Below are 20,636 nucleotides of genomic sequence, written 5' to 3' on the forward strand. Positions count from 1 at the left end.
TTTTTTAAAAAACAAAAAACAAATTTTTTTAGTTTATTTTTTTGTTTGGTGTTTTTTTTTTTTTTTTTTTTTAATTTATGCAGGGTCTCCTTGCAGCCCTGGCTGGCCTCCCTGTGTAGACCAGAGTGACCTGGATTTCACAGAGATCTGTTTGCCTCTGCTGGGAATGCTGGGACTAAAGGCAAGTGCCACCGCACCTGCCTTAAAATTTGTTTTCTTATAACGGTATATTTATTTATGTATGTACCACAGCACTCATGTAGAGATCAGAAGACAACTTTCAGGAGGCGGTTCTCTCCTTCCACCATGCACCTCAGGTCCTCAGGCTTGGCTGTAAACACCTTTACCCAATGAGTCATCTCATCAGCCCCAAGATGTCACAACGCTCTATGATGGCCTGGCATCTTGCCACCCATTCCCTGACCCTACTCCTGACCCCTACACTAGCTCCCCTGGGAAAACTGAGGTTAGGGAAGTGGGATCTTCCCGAAATATCTCAGATGCCCTCTTAGACTCCATAGAAATCAGTCGCACGTTTATTAGCAGAGTTCGAATAAATACACAATCCATCCACCCAGCACAACCCAAATAAATAATATAATAATAAAAAATAATAAAATAATAATAACAAATAAATACACATATAGAGTTCTTAGGCGACAAGGGGGCGCCGCCCCATGCACGCAGGAGAGGGTCAGGGCCTGCTGCTCATGCGCAGTGGCAGCCCTGGGCCACGAGGTCGTCGTAGGTCTGCAGGGCCAGGCCGCTGTCTGTCTTGTGCAGGAGAACCACTGGGGTGTAGGCTGAGGGGACGCAGCAAGGGGCCGGCACCCGGTCGGGCTGCAGGCCGTGCAGGCGGGCTTTGATCTGCGCATGCGTGCTGGCTGAGCGGTACAGATGCGGGCACTCGCCCACGCACATGCTCAGTTGCAGCTGGCGCGGCGACAGCACCCAGTCGCTCCAGCCCAGGTCCTCGAGGGTCGCCTGAACGGTCTGCAGGTGACAACAGCGCCCGGGGCCCAGCGGGCAGGAGTCTCTCTGGCGCGCATGCGCACTGCGGCGCCCCCTGGAGGCGGCCCCTCGAAATTGCAGTTCCAGTCGCGCGCCGCTAGTGGGCGCCATGGCCAGGCCCTGAGGCGGCGACAGGCGGAGGCGCAGTGCGGGGCCGCTGGGTCCCCGGAGACTGAGCGCGCGCTGCAGTACCCGCGTGATGTCCCAGGGCCTGGACGACGGGGACAGCAGGAGCAGCGCTCGGTGCACGCGATAGGCTTTGGGGAGACCCTGCGTCAGCGACGCCCGCGGGATGCGGAGCCGCAGGTGACCGTGGGACCCCAGCCGCACTGCAAGGGAAAAAGAGAAAGCCTGTTGCTCACGCGCCTGTGGTGCGCCGGAGTGAGAGCAAGTGTGATGTGATCCCGGGGCCTTTGCACTGCGCCACGCCCCACGATGGGCGGTGCCCATCCCACTACTCGCCTAGCCCCAAACTGCAGTGTTTTATGTCCTGCTGTGTGTTCTCTCCCTAATGAGTCTCTCAGCCCAGCTCGGCCAGCTCGCCCCTGGCACACAGCAGTTACTTAATAAGTGCTTAAAGCAATGAACCCGTATCTGCCCTTTGGAAAGTCTGGAGATTCAAGCCCTGGCTCTAATTTCTTCTCATAGTAAAAAAATAAATAAATAAAAAAATAAAAATTTTTAGTTTTATTTATTTTTATGTGTGTGTGTGTGTTGCCTGCTTGTAGGTAAGTGCACCTGTGTCGTGCAATGCCCGCAGAGGACGTTGGACCCCCTGGAATTGGAGTTAAGGACAGTTGTGAGCTGCCATGTGGGTGCTGGGATTTGAACCCGGGTCTTCTGCAAGAACAGTCAGTGTTCTTAACTGCTGAGCCATGTCTCCAGCCCAAATCCCTCCCCCTAAAAAATTTTTTAAGCAGAGCATGGTGGCTGACACACGTCATCCCATGTGTGGGAAAGCGGAAGCAAGGGGATTGCCGCGAAGCTAGTTCGAAGCCAGTCTGGGCTACAGAGACTAGCTCAACAACAACAAAAATCCAAAAGAAAATTCTGGAGACAGAGCCTCACTATGCAGCCCAGAGTGACCCTGAACTCGTAGCTATCCTCCTGCCTCAGCCTCCTAAGGGTTACAGGCATGCGCCACCACAGCGAGACCAGGGAGGCTGGCGACACCCCACGGCCGGCGGTAAGACAGTGAAGGAGGGTCACCTGGAGCCACTCGGCACCATTCAGGGGTGGGGGGCGTGGTCGCTCTTCTGGCCCCGCCCTCCTGCCTCCCCGGGTCCTAGCGCTGCCTGGGCCTCAACACCCGCCTCCAGGCTAATGTCGCTTCTGACTTTAACAGTCTTAACCAGCGATTGCGTCAGATATTGGAACCAGCTCCAGCAGGTTCTTTCCCTCTCTTCCAACTGGCCCTTCTTCCCTCTATCCTTCCTCCCGGACCCCACTCTGTCTCCAGGTCAGGGCCAGACCGCACCCTCAGCCTCACCCGTCCCCGGGGTCCCCGGGTGCTGTGCACCTTCAGGGCCGATCCTGACCTCTCTGTGGGTCAGGTGCCCAGCCGCTATCCAGGGATCCGCTACTCCTGAGCGACAGGGTGCTGCTACCAGGTTTCACTTGGGGAAACTGAGGCTCAGGATCTGGGCTAAGCCTCCCAGACTTGGATGTATGGGTTAGACCTCAGGCTGCTCAACAGGGTCCCCAGATGCCACTCACCCTCTGGAGTGAGTATTCGGATGGCAGGGTCTGGAGTGGGTTCGGAGTTCGAATCCTCCCGGCTCTGGTTGGCTTGCAGCCTGCTCAGTAGAGCCTGGACGCGATTTCGCAGCTCGTGGTCGCGGTGGGCGTCGAACTGGGACCCTGGATCAGAGCGTCGCAGCTCTGGCAGAGCCAAGGCATCCCCTGGTGATGGCCAGAACAGCAGCAACAGCAACAGCAACAGCAGGAGGCGCAGCCGGAAGCCCGGGGCTTCGGGTCCGGGCAGGGCCGGAGGGGCTGCTGTCGCCCGGGGCCGGGACATGTCAGCGGTGGTTCGTGATGGCTTTTGAGCCGGACGGCTTGTCGCTGCCTTTATAACCGTTGAACTTTTTCTGCCCCGCCCCCGTGGGCAGTGCCAACTGGAGTGACCATGGCTAACACCTCTCAGCCCAGGAAGAACAACAGCTATTGGCCCAGTCCGGAGTTCCAATCCATCCATTCCTCTCGGGACCAACGTGTCCCCACCCCCACCCCCTTTCTCTCTAAAGCTGAGAAATAACCAGAAAAGGCAAGCTTGGGCAATTCCCCTTCTACATGGCTCAGTGTCCACTGTCTTGGACCTGGAGTGGAACTGGACTTGCTTGCAAACCTGGACAATGAGCCGTGAAGGACGGAGTCAAACTGCAGGGCTTCGCAGACCAGGGGTTCAGTTAACTCCCACTCACTGCACAAAGCCTTGTGCAAGCAGAAGCCGGTTGCACTTCACCTGTCCATGCTGACTGGCGCTCACACACTCCCTGTCCCTGGCCTGCCCAGAGCTGACCTCACGGCCCTGGAAATGTCTGTGCCTGGCTCTGTCTCCCCCAGACCTGAGTACCCTCCGAAGGGCTGAAAGCAATCTACATGAGACTCCTTTTTTGCTGGGACAGGGTCTCCCTGTAGCCGGACCTGTCCTGGGATTCACTATGGAGACCAAGCCGCCTCGATCCATAAAGATCCGCTTGCCTCTGCCTCCGAGCTGGGGCCCGGCTGCCATTCCTTGATTATGCCCTGAATGGAAGCTGTAGCCCCTAGGGAGCTGCAGGCAAGGCGAGGAGAGAAGTATCAGGCTCAGCCGCCGATGGCAGGAAGTGAGGATGAGGTGTCTAGGAGTGCCCCGCTCCTGGGGCGCCCACGCTCGCTTCCACTTACAGGACTTGAACCCCAGCAGCAGCCTGGGCCTGGAGAGGAGGCCTCTGCGGTCAGGGTGTGTGTGTGTGTGTGTGTGTGTGTGTGTGTGTGTGTGTGTGTAGTGGGGGGGTGCATGTGCCTGCGGCCCGCCGGCATGCAAGACAGACTCCTTCCAGACAGGCCCTGGGGCCTCCTGGCCCACACACCCCCGCTGTCGTGGTCCCATTGGGTCACGTGGACTATGACTAGGGTCTCGATGTCCCTGATGTGACACGGACTGTATAGTAGGTGCGTGATAAGTCCCTGCCAACCGCCCCCACTTCCGGGGTGACTGGCTGGTGAGGGGCCTCTGCTCTCCCCCTAACCCCCTGGCCTGCTCGAAAGAGGCCCGGGCCTGACGCTCAAGCCAGTGGGTGAGGAGCCCCTGCACCCGCAGACCAGGCCCCGCCCACATTTCAGGCCCCGCCCCTGCACACAGGCTCCGCCCCCTAGGCAGGCGCAGTGCGCTAACCTCTTATGACCTGTGACAGGTGAGGACGGCCACCTGTCGCCCTGCGACCCTTTGCCAAGTGGGCTTCTCTTCAAGGTCAAGATGCAGCGCAGATGGCACCGCCCACTGGACTCACAGCTGAGGGCAGTTTTTGGTGTCACTGAGCCCCAAGGGGAAGCTGGTCTGGAGGCCTCCTGTGCAGCTAGCCGGTGCGAGTGGGGCTTTGGGATTACCTCCATTTTGGACTGATTTTCCCCAAATTTAAGTGTCAGACGTCCGAACTCTCCACCTGGTGAGTCCGGAATCCTGGGAAGTTGCTGATCTGGCAAAAACCGGCCTGGGGTCACTGGTCACTGGAGTCACCGAGCCACGACATCAGGAACCAAGAGCATCGACTGGTGGAGCCTTGGTTTCCCTGACGGTGGGGGCAAGATGGCCCACGTTGTAGGGAGGACACAGGACGGTTTGCTCACTCTAGAACACGGATTACCGTTCACATCGCAGCTCTGCTCCGATTGTGACTGTGTGACCGAGGGCAGGTTCCTCAGCCTCTCTGTGCATCGGACAGGGGCCTTGGAGAGCGAGAACTGACTTTCTTACCGCGAGAGGCTGAGTCAGGAGGCCTGCGAGTCACAGACGAGGAAACTGAGGTATTATGGGTGGCCCGGGGCTCCTGGGGTGGGAACTGCTGAGAAGTTGTGGGGGCGACTCAGTGGGAGTGGGAAGAGAGTCCCAGGATTCATTCGAGCTGAGTTCGAGCTGCCCGGTTGCTCCCCTGCCTGCTCAGCTGCTCCTCACAGCCTGACTGCCTCTCTGCAGACCGGGCACGGTACACGTGCTCCTGCTGGACAGGCGCGACGCGCGCCTCCGGTGGCTGCCACCGGAGTATCACCAGCGGCAGCCCAGAGCAGCGACCCAGATCAAAGCAAGGTGCGGGTTCCTCTCAGCGTGACCGTGTGCGCCGAGAAACAAGCAGCCTCAGCCAGCTCAGGCTCCCTCCCTCTCTGAACCTCAGTGTCACCTTGGAAAACATGGAAAAATCGCTGCGCTGCAGTGGGCTGGAGGACAAGGAAACGATTGTGTTCCCAGAAAGATTTTTTGGGATATGCAGGGGGGGGGAGCTCGCCTAGCATGCAGAGGCCCTGAATTCCAGCGTCGGCCCCTCAAAAACACATTCCCCTCCTTGAGCCGGGCGTGGTGGCCCACAGCCTTTAATCCCAGCACTGGGGAGGCAAAGGCAGGCAGATCTCTGTGAGTTCGAGGCCAGCCTGGTCTACAAAGTGGGTTCTGGGCCAGCTGGGGCTACAGAGAGACCCTTGTCTCAAAAAGACAAAAAAAAAAAACAAAAAAAAAACCAACAAAAAACACATCCCCCTCGAAAAGATGTGTCACCAACGACTCCTGCTGGGATCTTCGGTCCCCAGGTCTCACACCCCCAACAGCCAACCCTCCAGTTCTGCATTCCACTGGGTGGAGTCACAAAAGGCTATGGCAGAAGTCTAGAGATCCCATGTAACCTGAGTACACAGTAAGGCACTCAGTAAATGCACCTGTCCATTTCTCTACCACTCAAACTTATGGCCAGTTTGCAGGAGAAGGGGGCCCAGGCCAGAGCACCAGACAGGCCAGAGCACCAGACGTGTCAGAGCACCCACCTTCTGGGGGAACCTGGGACCCCTGGGGTCAGAGTCCTAATAATAGTAAGACTTTCTCGTTTGCCATCTGCCTCTCACTTTGGCCCAGAACTCACGATCCTTCTGCCTCAGTCTTCTGAGTGTTGAGATGACAGATGTGAGCTCACCATGTGAGCCTCTTTTCCTAGCTATATAGTATTCCATCCTTTCTATCCAGACTGGTGCCCCGGCCCATGCAAGGCCATCTCCCCCCTTAAGACTAGAATTGGTGGGGCTGTAGAGATGGCTCAATGGTTAAGGACATTGACTGTTCTTGCAGAAGACCCGGGTTCGAATCACAGAACCCATATGGCATCTTACAACTGTCTGTAACTCCAGTTCCAGGGGATCTGACAGCCTCTTCTGTCCTCTGCAGGTATTGCACAACATGGGTACACTTACCTATATGCAGGCATAACACTCATACACATAAAATAAAAATAATAAAATATTTTTTTAAAAGACTAGAAGCCATTCATTTTATTCATGGAATGTTCTCCAAAGGGCTCCATGCGGTGCCCTATCCTCCTCACTCCCCAACTGGAGATTTCTGGTTCAGAAAACTCTGGAACATGGCAACCTGCCAGCTTAGCTTCCATTCCCCCAAATTTGAGCTGATGCCCTCATAACCAGTCCCGTGGCTGAGCCCAGGGAGGTGAGGTGCTGGGCTGTGGGCAGCCGGCCAGTCATGACCTCAGCCGGCAGTCACGATCCTGCCTTCCTTGTGTCTTGGGGTTCACAAACTAGAGCAGAGGTGATCAGTCCACCCTTGCTGGGTCAGCACCACCACCCTCGTCAAACACATGCCATAGACCGGAAAGCATAAACCCACTTCCACAGTGCCTTGTGATTCAAAGCAAACACAGTTTTGGCTCAAGATCTGAACAAATTGTTTGAAAATGTCTCTGGAGTCCCTGAAGGGCAGGTACAACCTGCCATCCTGAGGTCTTGGTTATCTTGTGAGTCAGGGAGAGCCTGGGTCATCCAGGACACCCCCAGAGCCCAGGCAGTTGGCTGTCACCACTCAGACCTTTGGGAGCTCAGCACTGGTCAGCTGAAACCCCAGGATTCACTGACTGAGAGCCCTGAAATTCTTAGGCAACTCAGTTTCAACCAGACTAAAGCTCAGGTAGACTTAGACAAATTTTATGGTTAACTCCTATTAACACCTCTAAACTGCACCTTCAGTGACCCATCCCCCCTTTTAAGCCTTCCTGTTGGCCCCATTTTGACCACTCAGGGTTGGGGTGTCTGTGTGGCTACAGGGGAAGGCCCCTTCATTCTTGGAGTTTTGAGACAGGGTCTCTCTCTGAGCCGGGACATGCAGAGCCAGGTGAGGGGCTGCAGAGACTGAACGGCAGTCCTGGCTCACAGTGCCAGGACTAGGTTCAAAGAGCCCCTGAATCAGAGGAGACCCGAGTTCGGAATTCTGAGGACCCGAGTTCTGGGCTGTGTGCTCTTGGGCAAGCTGTTTGCTGTGCCATGTCTATTTTCTGACTGTGGACAGGCCAGGACACCCTGAGTCCATGAAGAAGTCATTCACTCATTCATTCATTCCTGGCCCAAGGCTCACTTCCTGAGGAAGGTCACTTTTATGTACGAATTTATTACTGAATTGTTTTATTTATTATTTAATTTAATTAATTAATTGTGTGTGTGTGTGTGTGTGTGTGTGTGTGTGTGTGTGTGTTTGCCAGGGTCTACTATAGCCCCAGCTGGCCTGGAACTCACTATGTAGACCAGGCTGACCTTGAACTCACAGAGATCCACCTGCCTCTGCCTCCGAGTGCTGGGATTAAAGGCGTGTGCCACCATGCCTGGCCTTATTGAATTGTTTTATTGTTCTAAAGTACATGTGGCATAAAATCTACTATTTTATATAATACAAACATCTCTCTTGGGTTCTAGAACATTCCAACACTGCAAGGAAACCAGGTGACTCCCATCCTGGCTGACCCTCCACTCCCTGCAGGTCTTGGTGTCAGGTCCTCTGTCACTAGTCTGCTCTGAGCAGATCCCTGCCAGGTTTGGAGCCTAGGAATGGTGAGGTTTCCCACTGCTCGTGGGGTCATGAGGTGTGCGCCTTTTTCTGCTGGGTTGGGCACTTTAAGCTGAAAAACCGCTGAGTCATGCTGCAGAGCCCGGTGATGGTGGTGGTGGTGGTGGTGGTGGTGTTGCTGCTGCTGCTGCTGCTGCTCTGTGAAATCGCTCTAGCAGACAAAATAGACTAACAGACAAGCAAGCCTGGCCTTCCTGGGCCCTCCGAAGGAGAGCCCCAGGACACCGCCTTTCAGGGTTGCAGCACCCAGGCTGAAATAGAAAATCGAGGGGTGGACCTGGGGACAGTGGGTAGGGTGCTTGAGCTCAGTGGGTAGAGTGCTTGGAGCTCAGTTGGTAGGATGATGCCTAGCATGCTGAGGCCCTGGGTTCCATCCTCAGCATAAACCAGTTTCAGCCTGTCATCCCAGCAGTCCAGAGGCAGAGGGAAGAAGATCACGAATTTAAGATCCTCCTTGGGGGGCTGGAGAGATGGCTCAGCGGTTAAGAACACTGATTGTTCTTGCAGAAGACCCAGGTTTGAATCCCAGCACATAGCTGCTCACAACTGTCCAGTTCCAGGGGATCCGACAGCCACCTCTGTCTTCTGAGGGCATTGCTCGACATGGGTGCACTTACCTACAATGCAGGCAATACATGCATACACATAAAAATAATTTAAAAAATTTTTTAAAAAAGGTCATCCTTGGCTACATAATAAGTTGGAGGCCAGCCTGGGCTACATGAGACACTTCCTCAAAAATAAAATAAAAAAACAAAAAACAAAGCTGAGCCTGGAGAGATGGCTGCTCTTGCAAAGGACCTGGGTTCAGTTCCCAGTACCCACATGGAGCCTAACAACTGTCAGTAACTCCAATTCCAAGGATCTTCTTCTAGTCTCCACAAGCTTACACTTACACACATGCAGGCAAAACACTCACACATAAAAATTTAAAAATTTTAAAATCTTAAACATGGTGTGGTGGCGCAAGCCTTCAATCCCAGCACTCGGGAGGCGAGCCAGGCGGATCTCTGTGAGTTCATAAGCCGGCCTGGTCTACATAGTGAGTTCCAGGAGAGCTGAGGCTACAGAGAAGCCCTTTCTCACACACACACACACACACACACACACACACACACACACACACACACACACACACACACGACAAGTCTTGACAGCACCAGATGACACAACAAGACTTTGACCAGCAATATCCCAAGAGGGAGACGAACAGCGTGTTTATATAGCCAGCGAGGGTTGAGCCAAGGGTGTTTGAACCAATCACAGCACGGCATGCAAATGAACCCGTGTTCTCACCAATCACCGCAAAGTCACTTATGCAAATGAAGGCTGATTTACATCAATCGCAGCCGGCCCTGGCTGTGAGTCCAACACTCCGGGGCACCCAGAGGGACTTTGAGGCCAGCACCCAGAGCCTTTGCAGAAAATGGGAGGAAAAAAGACATTTAGCAGCTTATGGGGCTGGACTGGAGCTTGCCACGAAAGCACAAGATCCTGAGTTTTAATTTCCTGCGCCCTTGTACAAACCTGAGGAGGTGACTGTGTCTGTAACCCCAGCGTTGGGGAGGCGGAGACAGAAGGGTCCTGGGAGCAGGCCGTCTGTATGTGCACCTGAGCACGAACTTGCACATCCTCCTGCACACGCACACTTCCATCCGAGTGTGGCACCCGGCTCTCATGCCGACTCTCAGGAGACTGAGGCATGTGTGAATTCCAGGACAGCCAGAGCTGTAAGATGGGACACTGAATTATAATAAATAGATAGATAAATAGCTGCGACCCGCCGGGGCCTTCTTTGTTTGCTCTTTTCCTAGATACCTTTTCTTACCCCGCGTGTCTCTTTCTTCTGGCCTCACCAGGCATTGCATGCACGGGATACTTACATGCAGGCAAAACACTCATACACATAATAAATAAATAATAAATAATGTGGGAGGTGTGCACCATAGTGAATGTGTGGAGGTCAAGCTCCAGGAGTGGGTTCTGCTGTTGGGGTCACGGCTGGGCTGGGGCTGGGTGGCAGAGGGCTTGCTGAGTATTCATGAAGCCCTGAGGTCCAGCTGCAGGACCAGGAGGAGAAAAGAGACTGTGGAGGAAAGGTAAAGAAGAAGAGGGCTGTCTGACTGCCAAGCAGAAGTGACTAGGGTGGCAGGTCATCTGCCAGTCACCAAGGACAGCCTGTTTCTCCAGGGAAGACCATGTTGTGTTAGACAACAAAACAAGCCCTTTTAAATCTAAAAATATCAGGGCTGGAGAGATGGCTCAGCGGATAAGAGCACTGACTGCTCTTGCAGAGGACCTGGGTTGGATTCCCAGCACCCGCATGGCAGCTACAAACTGTCCTTAACTCCAGCTCCAGGGGAATCCAAAGCTCTCCTCTGACCTCCACGGCATTGCATGACATGGGTGTACTCACATACATGCAGGCAATACACTCATACATTTAAATCTAAAAATATCGCCAGGCGTGGTGGCGCAAGCCTTTAATCCCAGCACTCGGGAGGCAGGCAGATCTCTGTGAGTTCGAGGACAGCTTGGTCTACATAGCGAGTTCCAGGTCACCTGGGGCTACAGGGAGACCCTGTCTCAAAAAGACCAAAAAAAAAAAAAAAGAAAGAAACAAAAGAAAATCCCCACAGGGTGCGGCGCAGGCAGCAGACAAGAGAAAGTGTGAATTCCACATCATAAAAGATGAACCACCTGTAATCAGTAACCTGGAGGAAGTGAAAACCAGAGGGCAAGCTAAATTTAGAGCTAGCAGGACTGGAGGAAACCGTAAAGATCAACCTGAGAGAGATGAAACCCAGCTCCTATCAGTGAAACCTGAAACTCTTCTGAGACAGAGAATAAAATGTAGCCAGGTGTGGTAGTGACATCTGGAGCCTTGTACAAAGGGAGCCCGAGGCAGGACAAGATCAAGGTCCACCTATGCTATTCAAGGCTAGCCTGGGCTACAGGGTCCTGCCTCAAAAACACCACAAGCTAGGTTAGCACTGAAGGAGGGAGAACCAAAGACTAGTCAGACATAAGGCCTTACACAGGAAATGGCAGCCACAGGGGGAGAATAGGGATGTAGTAGACACACCCCTAGAAACATCCGCATTACCAAAACTGACTCAGGAAGAGAGGAAAAAGCTCAAGAGATCTACAATGAATAAAGAGATGAAGTCACTAATAAACATTTCAAAATTAGGGTGGAGAGATGGCTCAGTGGTTAAGAGTACTGGCTGTTCTTGCAGAAGAAGTGGATTCAAATCCCAGCACCCACATGGCAGCTAACAACCATCCTTAACTCAGGTTCCTGGGGAATCCGATGCCCTCTTCTGTCCTCTGCAGGCATTTCGCCCACAGGTACACTTACATGCAGGCAAAACACTCATACACATAAAAGACTTAATCTAAAAAAAGATAAATCTTTAAAAATAGAATAACAAAAACAAAGATTCTAAAATTCAAGAGTTCTGAAAGAGCTAGAGTTGCTAATCAAGATCCTAAAATCTCAAGAGATCTATAACAAATAAAGAGCTAGAATCACTAAACAAGAATCTCTTGGCAAAGAACATCCAATGCCGCAGGGACTCACTAGTGAATGTTTGACAGATCAAACATTTACAGAAGAACTGATGGCCTTTCTTCCCTTGAACCCTTCCAAGAAGGAGGAGGAGGAGGGGGAGGAGAAGAAGGAGAGGGAAAGGGAAGAAGGAGGGGAAGGAGGAGGAAATGGGAACACTTTTAATGAAGTCAGCATATTTTTCTTCTTTTTCATTTAATTTCACTTTGTTTTCTTTGAGACAGTAGCTTACTCATAGCCCAGGTTAGCTCATTCTCCTGCCTCAGCCTCCCAAGTGTTAGGATCCCAGGTGGACATCCCAAAGCCTGCTACTTTGATCTCACTCCTAGGCTAGATAAAAAGTTATCACAATGGGGCTGAAGAGATGGCTCAGTGGTTAAGGACACTGGTTGTTCTTGCAGAAGACCGGGGTTTGACTCCCAGCACCCACATGGCAGCTAACAACGGTAACTCCAATCCCAGGGGATCTGACAGCCTCTTCTGACCTCCACGGGCATTGCATGACATGGGTGCAGTTACCCGCATGTAGGCAGTACACTCACACACACTTAAAAAAAAAAAAGTTATCACAAGCCAGGAACTGCAGACCAAAGTGTAAATGCAAATTCTGTAAGCTGATTGCTAGCAGGTGTGCTCAGTGGCTTATCTGAACAGTTGTTCCCTGTGACCAGGTACCAGTAACCCCTGGAATTCAAGAGTGAGTCATTACGAAAAAATCAATTACGATAACACAGCACATTAATGAACCAAGGGGGGGAAACCACATGATCATCTCAACTGATCAAAAAAGGCATTTCGTAAATCCAAAGCCATTTTCTGATTTAAGAAAAATAACACTTGGGCTGGAGAGATGGCTCAGCAATTAAGAGCACTGATTGCTCTTGCAGAGGACCTGGGTTTGAATCCCATACCAGCACCTACATGGTGGCTAACAACCGTCTGTAACTCAAGTTCCAGGGGATCTGATGCCCTCTGACCTCTAAAGACATTGTGCACATGGGTGCACTTACATACATGAAGGCGATACATTCATATACATAAAAAAAAAAGCTGGGTGTGGTGGCACACACCTTTAATCCCAGCACTTCGGAGGCAGAGGCAGGTGGATCTCTGTGAGTTCAAGGCCAGCCTGATCTACATAGTGAGTTCCAGGACAGCTGGGGCTACTGGGAGACCCTGTCTCAAAAAGACCAAAAGGAAAGAAAGAAAGAAAGAAAGAAAGAAAGAAAGAAAGAAAGAAAGAAAGAAAGAAAGAAAAAGAAAGAAAGAAAGAGAAAGAAAAAAAAAACACACAACTAGGATAAGAAGAAAAGTTCCCCCACAGGAGAAAGGACATCGATGCTCAGCTGATGATAAAGTTCTGTTCCCATCACACACATATCGGGGAAATTGGGGCTCAGGGTGTAGCTCAGTTGTATCATTGCTTGTAGCTCAGTTGGTGGAATGCCTGTAGCTCAGTTGTGAGGGTGCCTGTGGCTTAGTTGTAACAGTGATTGGAGTTTAGTTATAACAATGCTTAGAGGTCAGTTGGTAGAGTGCTTGTAACTCAGTTGCTAGGGTTCCTGGGGCTCAGTTGTAAGAGTGCCTGGAGCTCAGTTGGTGGAGTGCTTATTGATAGGGTTCAGATCCAGGCAACTCCAGACCCAGAAACCATAAGGCCTCTAAGAGGAACTGAGTCAACCAACTCCCAGCCACCTACAAGTTAACAGAAGCAGCTCTGGGAAAATTAATGACCAATGTATTGTGATCACTAGAGCATGCTCCACAGGCTGACAAACAGGTTTCCCAAACCCTTAGCTGCAATTAATTACTGGAATCCTGTAATTGTAGAAAAACATGTTTTACAGTAGATGTTTTCCTCGATAAGCTCCACCAGGTACAGACCCCATGCCCTCCCTGAGCACGAAGCCCCCAAAACAGTCCCAAACAGCAGAAAAATATTCTTTTTCCGAATTCTTTCCCTTTAAAAGCTACCCCCCAGAGCCATTAGGCCGCTGGTTCTTCCTCACACCCGAGTTGAGGACCAGCCCCGACAAACCTCATTAAACTTTCACTTTGCCAGAGTCCTCTTTGTTTCTGTTTTGTAGTGATCCTGACCCCTGCTACCTTTTTAAGCTAACATATGGTGCCGTGACTCGGATCGCCTATTAGGGTCTGGCCGTGAGGACTCTAGCCGGACCAAGCCACCAGATACCGGCTACTGCACTCACCACCAATTCGGTCATCAGGCTCGCTCTCTCTCTCTCTCTCTCTCTCTCTCTCTCTCTCTCTCTCTCTCTCTTCCTCTGCTGCCTTATACCCTGCTGCCACCCTCTCTCTCCCTGCCATTTCGCACTCTCCTCATCACAACTATCAGTCCTTCACAGACTCAGACCTTGGCTCACTGCTGCCTTATACCCTGCTGCCACCCTCCCTCTCCCTGCCATTTGGCACTCTCCTCATCACAACCATCAGTCATTCCCAGACTCAGAACTTTGGTCACCGGGCAGCACGGGCCTGTGTGACCATTGGGTATCCCGTACGGTTGCTGTGTCTGCCTAAGCCCACCTGGCAGATAGACCCATCCATCCAATGCTCTCAAATCTTTTCCTGATCTCTCTCTCTCCTCCCTCCCTCCCTCCCCCCCCTTCTCTCCTTTTTCCTTCTCCTTGCCATACAGTCATTGGCTCTCTTGTTCCTCATTAAATCGTACTGGTACGTCAGGAGATCCCACGTTTTCCCCTCCCTGGTCTACCTTGGGACACTCATTTTCGGGACCCTCTCCTCAGAGGGATGCCTTTGGATGTTGGTCCCACGTGGTCATTTGGCACACCTATTCTTTTGTGCCTCTTTCCTCTCTTGTTCTCGTCCTCTCTGTCTCTCTCCTCCTCTGGCACTTGTCTTCCTAGGCAGCCTCACTCCCAACCTCCTCTTTCCCTGGAGGCGCCCACAAGCCTCCCCTTTCCTCTTTGTCTCTCATCGCCTCACACTCGCTGCCCTTTTCATTCTCTTCCTCATCCCTTTAATTAAAATGGACAATCTCAACTCTAAACCTACTGGACTCACCCCCCTTGCTTGCCTCTTAAAATCTTTAAAAACTAGATCTTGCCAGACATGGTGGCACACACCTGTAGTCCCAGTACTTGGGAGGCAGAGGCAGGCGGATCTCTGTGAGTTCGAGGCCAGCCTGGTCTATATACTAAGTTCCGGGACAGCTGGGGCTACAGGGAGACACTGTCTCAAAAAGACAAAAGAAAAACTTTAGATCTTCTGGGCACTGTCAGACCTAAGCGCCTCAAATTTCTCTGCACCACTTCCTGGCCGCAGTACAAGCTAGACAATGGTTCTATCTGGCCAGAGACAGGACCCTTAGATTTCAGTATTTTAAGAGATTTAGATAACTTCCGCCAACAGAACGCCAAGCGGTCCGAACACCCCACGTCCACGTTTTCTTTATCCTTCATGCCTCTCTCGGCAAGAACCCCTCCTGCTGACAGCGGCCCCTCTGCCCCTCCTCCTCCTCACTTCCCCAAATCCTCCTCGTCGCCCCTTCCCCCGCTGCCCCTTTCCCGCCCCTCCAGTTCTCCAGCTGCAGCCGCTGCCTCCGCCGCTGGGGGCACTGCAACCCGCCTTCCTGCGGCCTCCCCCCGACTCCGCCCCCGCCCCTCGCCCTTCCCATCCCCCACGCCTCGGTCACCTCACTCCTAAAACTCTTGCTGGACTCTGCTGAGCGCCTGGCTTCTTCGGTTGCCTTGGCAGCTTCCCCATATCCTTCAGCTAAAGAAAAGTCAACTCCTCTGTTCCCTCCTTCGCCGGCCCTCGTCTCTCACTGCAATCGCCGCCTCAACCCACTAACCCCAAGGGTCTCTACCCTCTCCTCGAGGTAGCTGGGGTGGAGGGAGTTTTCAGAGTCCGTGTCCCTTTCTCTCTTAACAACATGTCCCAAATAGAGAAAAGATTGGAATCCTCTCCACAGACCCAGCCCGAGTCATTAAAGAGTTAAATATTTAACTCTCATTTATGACTTGACCTGGCACGACGTCTTTGTCAGCCTCCCTCCCCTGACCTCCGCTGAGAGGGAACGGGTTTGCATGGAGACCCAAGAGTAAGCCAATGAACTCCATGTAACTGATGAGGATTCTCCTGCTGGGACTCTCACTGTCTCCAGCCAGGACCCAGGATGGGAAAAAAATCTCCCAATTTTATGATTACTTGCCTTCTTACAGGATTAGAGAAAACATCCCATAAAACTGTCAATTTTGATAAACTATAGGAAATTACCCCAAACCTCTCTGAAAGCCCAGCACAGTTTCTGGCTAGACTTATTGAGGCTCTGAGGCAGTATACCAGATATGATCCAAATTCTAAAGATGGCAGGTTTATGCTAAACCATCATTTCATTTCACAATCTGCCCCTGATATTAGGAGAAAACTTAGATGGCTAGAAAGGGGCCTGGACACCCCCCAGGGAGATCTGTTAGAAATGGCATTTAAAATCTTTAATAACCAGGAGGAGCAGACTAGGACACACAAATTAGCCCTGTCTAAACAAAAATACCAGCTGCTGGCCGCAGCTCTAAGGGCTCCTCCAAAGAAGACAATCTCCAGCTTTACTGTGACACAGTGTCAGCCACCAGGACCCTACATCAGATGTGGACAGACTGGACACTGGACCAAACAATGCCCCAACCCACGCGCACCACCGGAACCCTCCCTACCCTCAATGTGGACAGAGAGGTCGTTGGAGGATCGATTGTCCTTCTTTGCCACGTCAAGGTAGGCCAGTCTCCTCCCTGACCCCATCCACTTTGCAGGAGTCCATCAACGATCTTCTGGGCCTGGCGGGCGAAGACTAATGAGACCCTGGTTCCTCAGCCCCCACCTCATCTATAACCATCACTATGGAGGAGCCCAGGGTATGGCTACAGTAGCTGGTAAGTCTATTTCCTTTATTATAGACACAGGGGCGTCATGGTCTGTTCTCCCCTCCCCCTCTGGTAGGGTTTTTCCCTCACAGATCTCTGTGGTGGGGGTACATGGAAGACCCCATTTCCCCAAAACAACAGGACCCTTCTCTTGTATATTTTGGAAAACTCCCTTAACTCCGTGTCTTTTGAGTCCTGCCCTCATGCCCATCTCCCTTACTTGGTAGAGAGCTTATGCGCTCTCTCTCTCTCTCTCTCTCCCCTCCCGGGTCTTCATTCTCTCCCCTATAGCTCCTCCCCCTCAAAACAAAACCTGGCCACTCCCACATCTGAGGTTGATCCCCAAGTTTGGGACACCTCCACTCTGGGACTGGCCTCTCACCACACGCCATCCATATCACCTTCAAAGATTCCTCTATGTACCTACTGCTCTCAAACACCGTTAAGGACTCAAACCTATCATCCAGAGACTTGTAAAGGCTCACCTCCTCAAACCCACCCACTCCCCCTACAATGCCCCCATCCTACCTGTCCTCAAACCAGACAGATCTTTTCGTTTAGTTCAGGCCCTCCAGCTCATAAATGCAGCCGTAGTCCCCGTCTACCCAGTGGTCCCTAACCCCTATACCCTACTCTCACGTATCCCCTCCTCCACCACTCATTGTACAGTCCAGGACCTGAGGACGCCTTTTTCTCTAACCCTTTACACCCTGACTCCATGATCTCTTTGCATTCACCTGGGAGGACCCCGATTCCGGAACAGCTTCCCAACTGACCTGGACTATCCTACCTCAGGGATTCCGGGACAGCCCCCACCTGTTTGGACAGGCCCTACCCCGTGACCCGGCCACCTTAGACCACAGTCCTTCCATAGTCCTACAATATGTAGACGACCTTCTCCTCTGTTGCCCATCCCTTTCACTATCCCAGGCTCACACCATCAAACTTGTCATTACTCTAATCAGGAATAGAGACTGTACCCTACCAACTGAACTACAAGCATTCTACCAACTGAGCTCAGCTGGTGGAGTGCTGGCCTGTAATGCAGAAAGTCCTGTGTTTTATCCCTGCACCATATGCCCAGGCATAACGGCACACCGCTGTCAGCTCAGCACTAGGGGTGGAGGCAGGGAGAAGCTCAGGCTCAGGCTTGCCTGGACCTCACTAGACATTGAAAAATGACCTTGAACTCAAGATCCTGCAGTTTCTATTCCTGATCAGAGGAATGAGCTGCCTTGCCACTGCTGCTGCTGCTGCTGCTGCTGCTGCTGCTGCTGCTGCTGCTGCTGCTGCTGCTGCTGCTGCTGCTGCTCCTCCTCCCTCCTCCTCCTCCTCCTCCTCTTCCACTCCCTCCGTTACCACCTCTTCCTCCCCTTCTTCCTCTTTTTTTTTGTTTTTTGTTTTTTGTTTGTTTTTGGTCTTTTAAATATTTTATATCTTGTTTTTTGGTTTATGTGTATAAGCATATGGCCTACTTGTAGGTAAGTGCACCCGTGTCATACAGTTCCTGTGGAGGTTAGAAGAGGGTGTCAGATCCTCTGGAACTGGAGTTAAGGAAGGTTGTTAGCTCCCATGTGGGTTCTAGGAACCAAATCTGGGTCCTCTGAAGAGCAGCCAGAGCTCTGAACTGCTGAGCCATCTCTCCAGTTCCTGGTTTGTTTGCTTTTTTTTTTTTGTCTTTTTGAGACAGGGTCTCCCTGTAGCCCCAGCTGACCTGGAACTCACTATGTGCACCAGGCTGGCCTTGAACTCACAGAGATCCGCCTGCCTCTGCCTCCTGAGTGCTTTATTTTCACCGCTCCTATTACTGAACAACAGGAAGAAAATAACCCAGTTTCTTAAAAATGCCCAGAATGGGGCACGGCTGAGAGGTACAGCACTTGATGAGCATGCCTGAGTCCCTAGGAGTTGTCTACTGTGGGAGACAGGGAAAGAGAAAAGATTCCTGCGGTTTCTACTGATGGGTTTGACTGTCACGAAGTTGAACCATACGCCTATGGGACAGAGGTCAGCCTGCACATACCTGAAAGCAGTCTGCCAAGCCACACCCCCAGCCCCCAACTGGGGGTTCTGGACTCTACCCCTGAACCACGCCCGCAGCCCAGTTTTTTGCTGTTTTATTTTTTTCTATTTTACTTATTATTTTGATTTGTTTATTTTTGTTTTATGTGTTATGCCTGCATGTGTGTAAGTGCAATCATGCCATGCAGTGGCTGCAGAGGACAGAATAGGGCATTGGATCTCCTGGAACTGAGTCACCTTGTGGGTGCTGGGATTATAACGTGGGTTTTCTGCAAGAACAGCCAATGCTCTTAACCACTGAGCTATCTCTCCAGCCCTTATTATTTTTATTTCATATGTATGAGTATATTGCCTACACTTGTGTAAGTGCATCTGTGTGTGCAATCCCTGTGGAGGTGAGAAGAGGGCATTGGGTTCCCGTGGAACTCAAGTTACGTATGGTTGTTAGCCACCATGTGGGTGCTGGGAATCAAACCCAGGTTTTCTGCAAGAGCAGCCTGTACTCTTAACCACTGAACCAGCTCTCCAGACCCTTTCTGTTTGTTGGGGCGGGGTCTTCCTGTAGCTCCAATTATCCTGAAACTCACTAGGTAGACCAGGGTGGCTTTGAAATCCCAGAGAGCCGCCTGCCTCTGCCTACCTCCCAAGTGCTGGGATCAAAGGCGTAGCCACCACGTTCTGCTCCTTTCTGTTGTAAACGACGGAGATCCTTGTCATCATCTTTGTGTCCTATGAAATGCATCATTTGTCCCTTTCTCTGATCTTTTTTTTCAAGTCTCCTTTTGTGCTCTGGGCCTTCTCCCCAGTGACTTAAATGCTTATCTGTCATGTCCTCCCTCATTGTTTGTTTGGTTTTTTGAGACAGGGTCTCCCTGTAGCCCCGTCTGGCCTGGACCTATGTAGACCAGGCTGGCCTCGAGTTCACAGAGATCCGCCTGCCTCCGCCTCCCTAGTGCTGGGACTAAACGCAGGCACCACCACATCTCTGTCTTTCCTTACTCCAAAGTGTATCTTTGATGTCTAAGCACTGGATGCTGTGAGGAGTCCAACTTAATGTCCCAACCCCATCATGCTGTCCTCTACCTTGTTGGAGTTTGATGGAACCGAATTCAGCATGGAAGGGACATGAGGGGCGGTCTGTCCCCTGTGGCCTCCCCATGTCCTGGGCTTTTGCACATCAACATCCTGTGGTAACAGGTGGCCACAGCTGTGGGTGACTCATTGAGTCCACTCTGTGACAGAAGTGATCAGCTGAGTCCCTGGACCCAGCATGCAGTTTCTTGACCCAGGAGCCACAAGGCAGGCTGGAGCCAGGCAGGAAGTGGGGACAAGCTGAGGCCTCCGCAGGTCCCCATGTGCCTCCTGCAAACCATCAGCAAAGCAGCTTCCAGTTTCTCCCCTGTTCCCTGGTTCCCACGTTTGCTCTGTCCTCTTCCTACCCACCATGTGCATTTATGAAGTGCCTGCTGTATGCCAGGCCTGTCTTAGCGAAACTCAGATATGTAACCTCAACAGGTAAGTGTGGTATTCAGCTGTCATGAGAGGAAACCGAGCTTACAGCAGAGGAGCCCCAAACCCAGTCACCCCATATCCTGTATCCTCGTCTTTGCTGGCCAGGGATCTCTCTGCTCCTTGCTGTCCTTGATCTAAACAGAAGACCCCACCCACCAACATTTCAGAGGTGGAGACAGGAGAATCAGGAGATCAAGACCAGCTGGCTAACAACCAACCCATAACTCTAGTTCTAGCAATGCCCTCTTTAGTCTCCATAGGCACTGCATGCATGGGTGCACTTACATACATACAGGCAAAACACTTATACACATAAAATAAATAAAATAAAATAAAATAATAAAATAAAATAAAATGTTGGGTGTGGTGGTGCCTGCCTTTAATCCCAGCACTCAGGAGGCAGAGGCAGGCGGATCTCTGTGAGTCAAGGCCAGTCTGGTCTACATAGCGAACTCCAGGCCATCTGGGGCTACAGGGAGACCCTGTCTCAAAAAGACCAATAGATAGATAATAAATAAATAAATAA

The 20,636-nt window shown here is 51.8% G+C and overlaps 1 protein-coding gene and 1 long non-coding RNA gene across 3 annotated transcripts; both read right to left on the bottom strand.

Moving 5' to 3' along the window:
- Window positions 1-514: 514 nt before the first annotated feature.
- Window positions 515-3,332, bottom strand: Gdf15 (growth differentiation factor 15). Its single transcript, XM_008824681.3, has 2 exons — window positions 2,728-3,332; window positions 515-1,340 (listed from the first exon to the last, which is right to left on the bottom strand). The coding sequence occupies exons 1-2, from the start codon at window positions 3,206-3,208 to the stop codon at window positions 709-711; spliced, it is 1,113 nt and encodes a 370-aa protein (XP_008822903.2). The 5' UTR covers window positions 3,209-3,332; the 3' UTR covers window positions 515-708.
- Window positions 3,333-8,678: 5,346 nt separating this feature from the next.
- On the bottom strand, window positions 8,679-15,560 carry LOC108490267. 2 transcript variants are annotated; one of them, XR_001872215.2, is made up of 3 exons: window positions 15,349-15,560; window positions 9,629-9,829; window positions 8,679-8,718 (listed from the first exon to the last, which is right to left on the bottom strand). It is a non-coding gene; the product is annotated as an uncharacterized LOC108490267 (long non-coding RNA). The 2 variants fall into 2 exon arrangements; XR_003848003.1 differs by lacking the exon at window positions 8,679-8,718 and adding an exon at window positions 9,324-9,516.
- Between the last annotated feature and the right edge of the window lie 5,076 nt (window positions 15,561-20,636).

This window comes from Nannospalax galili, unplaced genomic scaffold (assembly GCF_000622305.1).
Source record: "Nannospalax galili isolate Female #2095 unplaced genomic scaffold, S.galili_v1.0 scaffold529, whole genome shotgun sequence".
Lineage (NCBI taxonomy): Eukaryota > Metazoa > Chordata > Mammalia > Rodentia > Spalacidae > Nannospalax > Nannospalax galili.

Coding starts and splice junctions, on each gene's coding strand:
- Gdf15 (XM_008824681.3), bottom strand. CDS start 3,208: ATGGATGGATTGGAACTCCGGACTGGGCCAATAGCTGTTGTTCTTCCT. Junction 1,341..2,727: donor CCGAATACTCACTCCAGAGG/GTGAGTGGCATC, acceptor TTTCCCTTGCAG/TGCGGCTGGGGTCCCACGGT.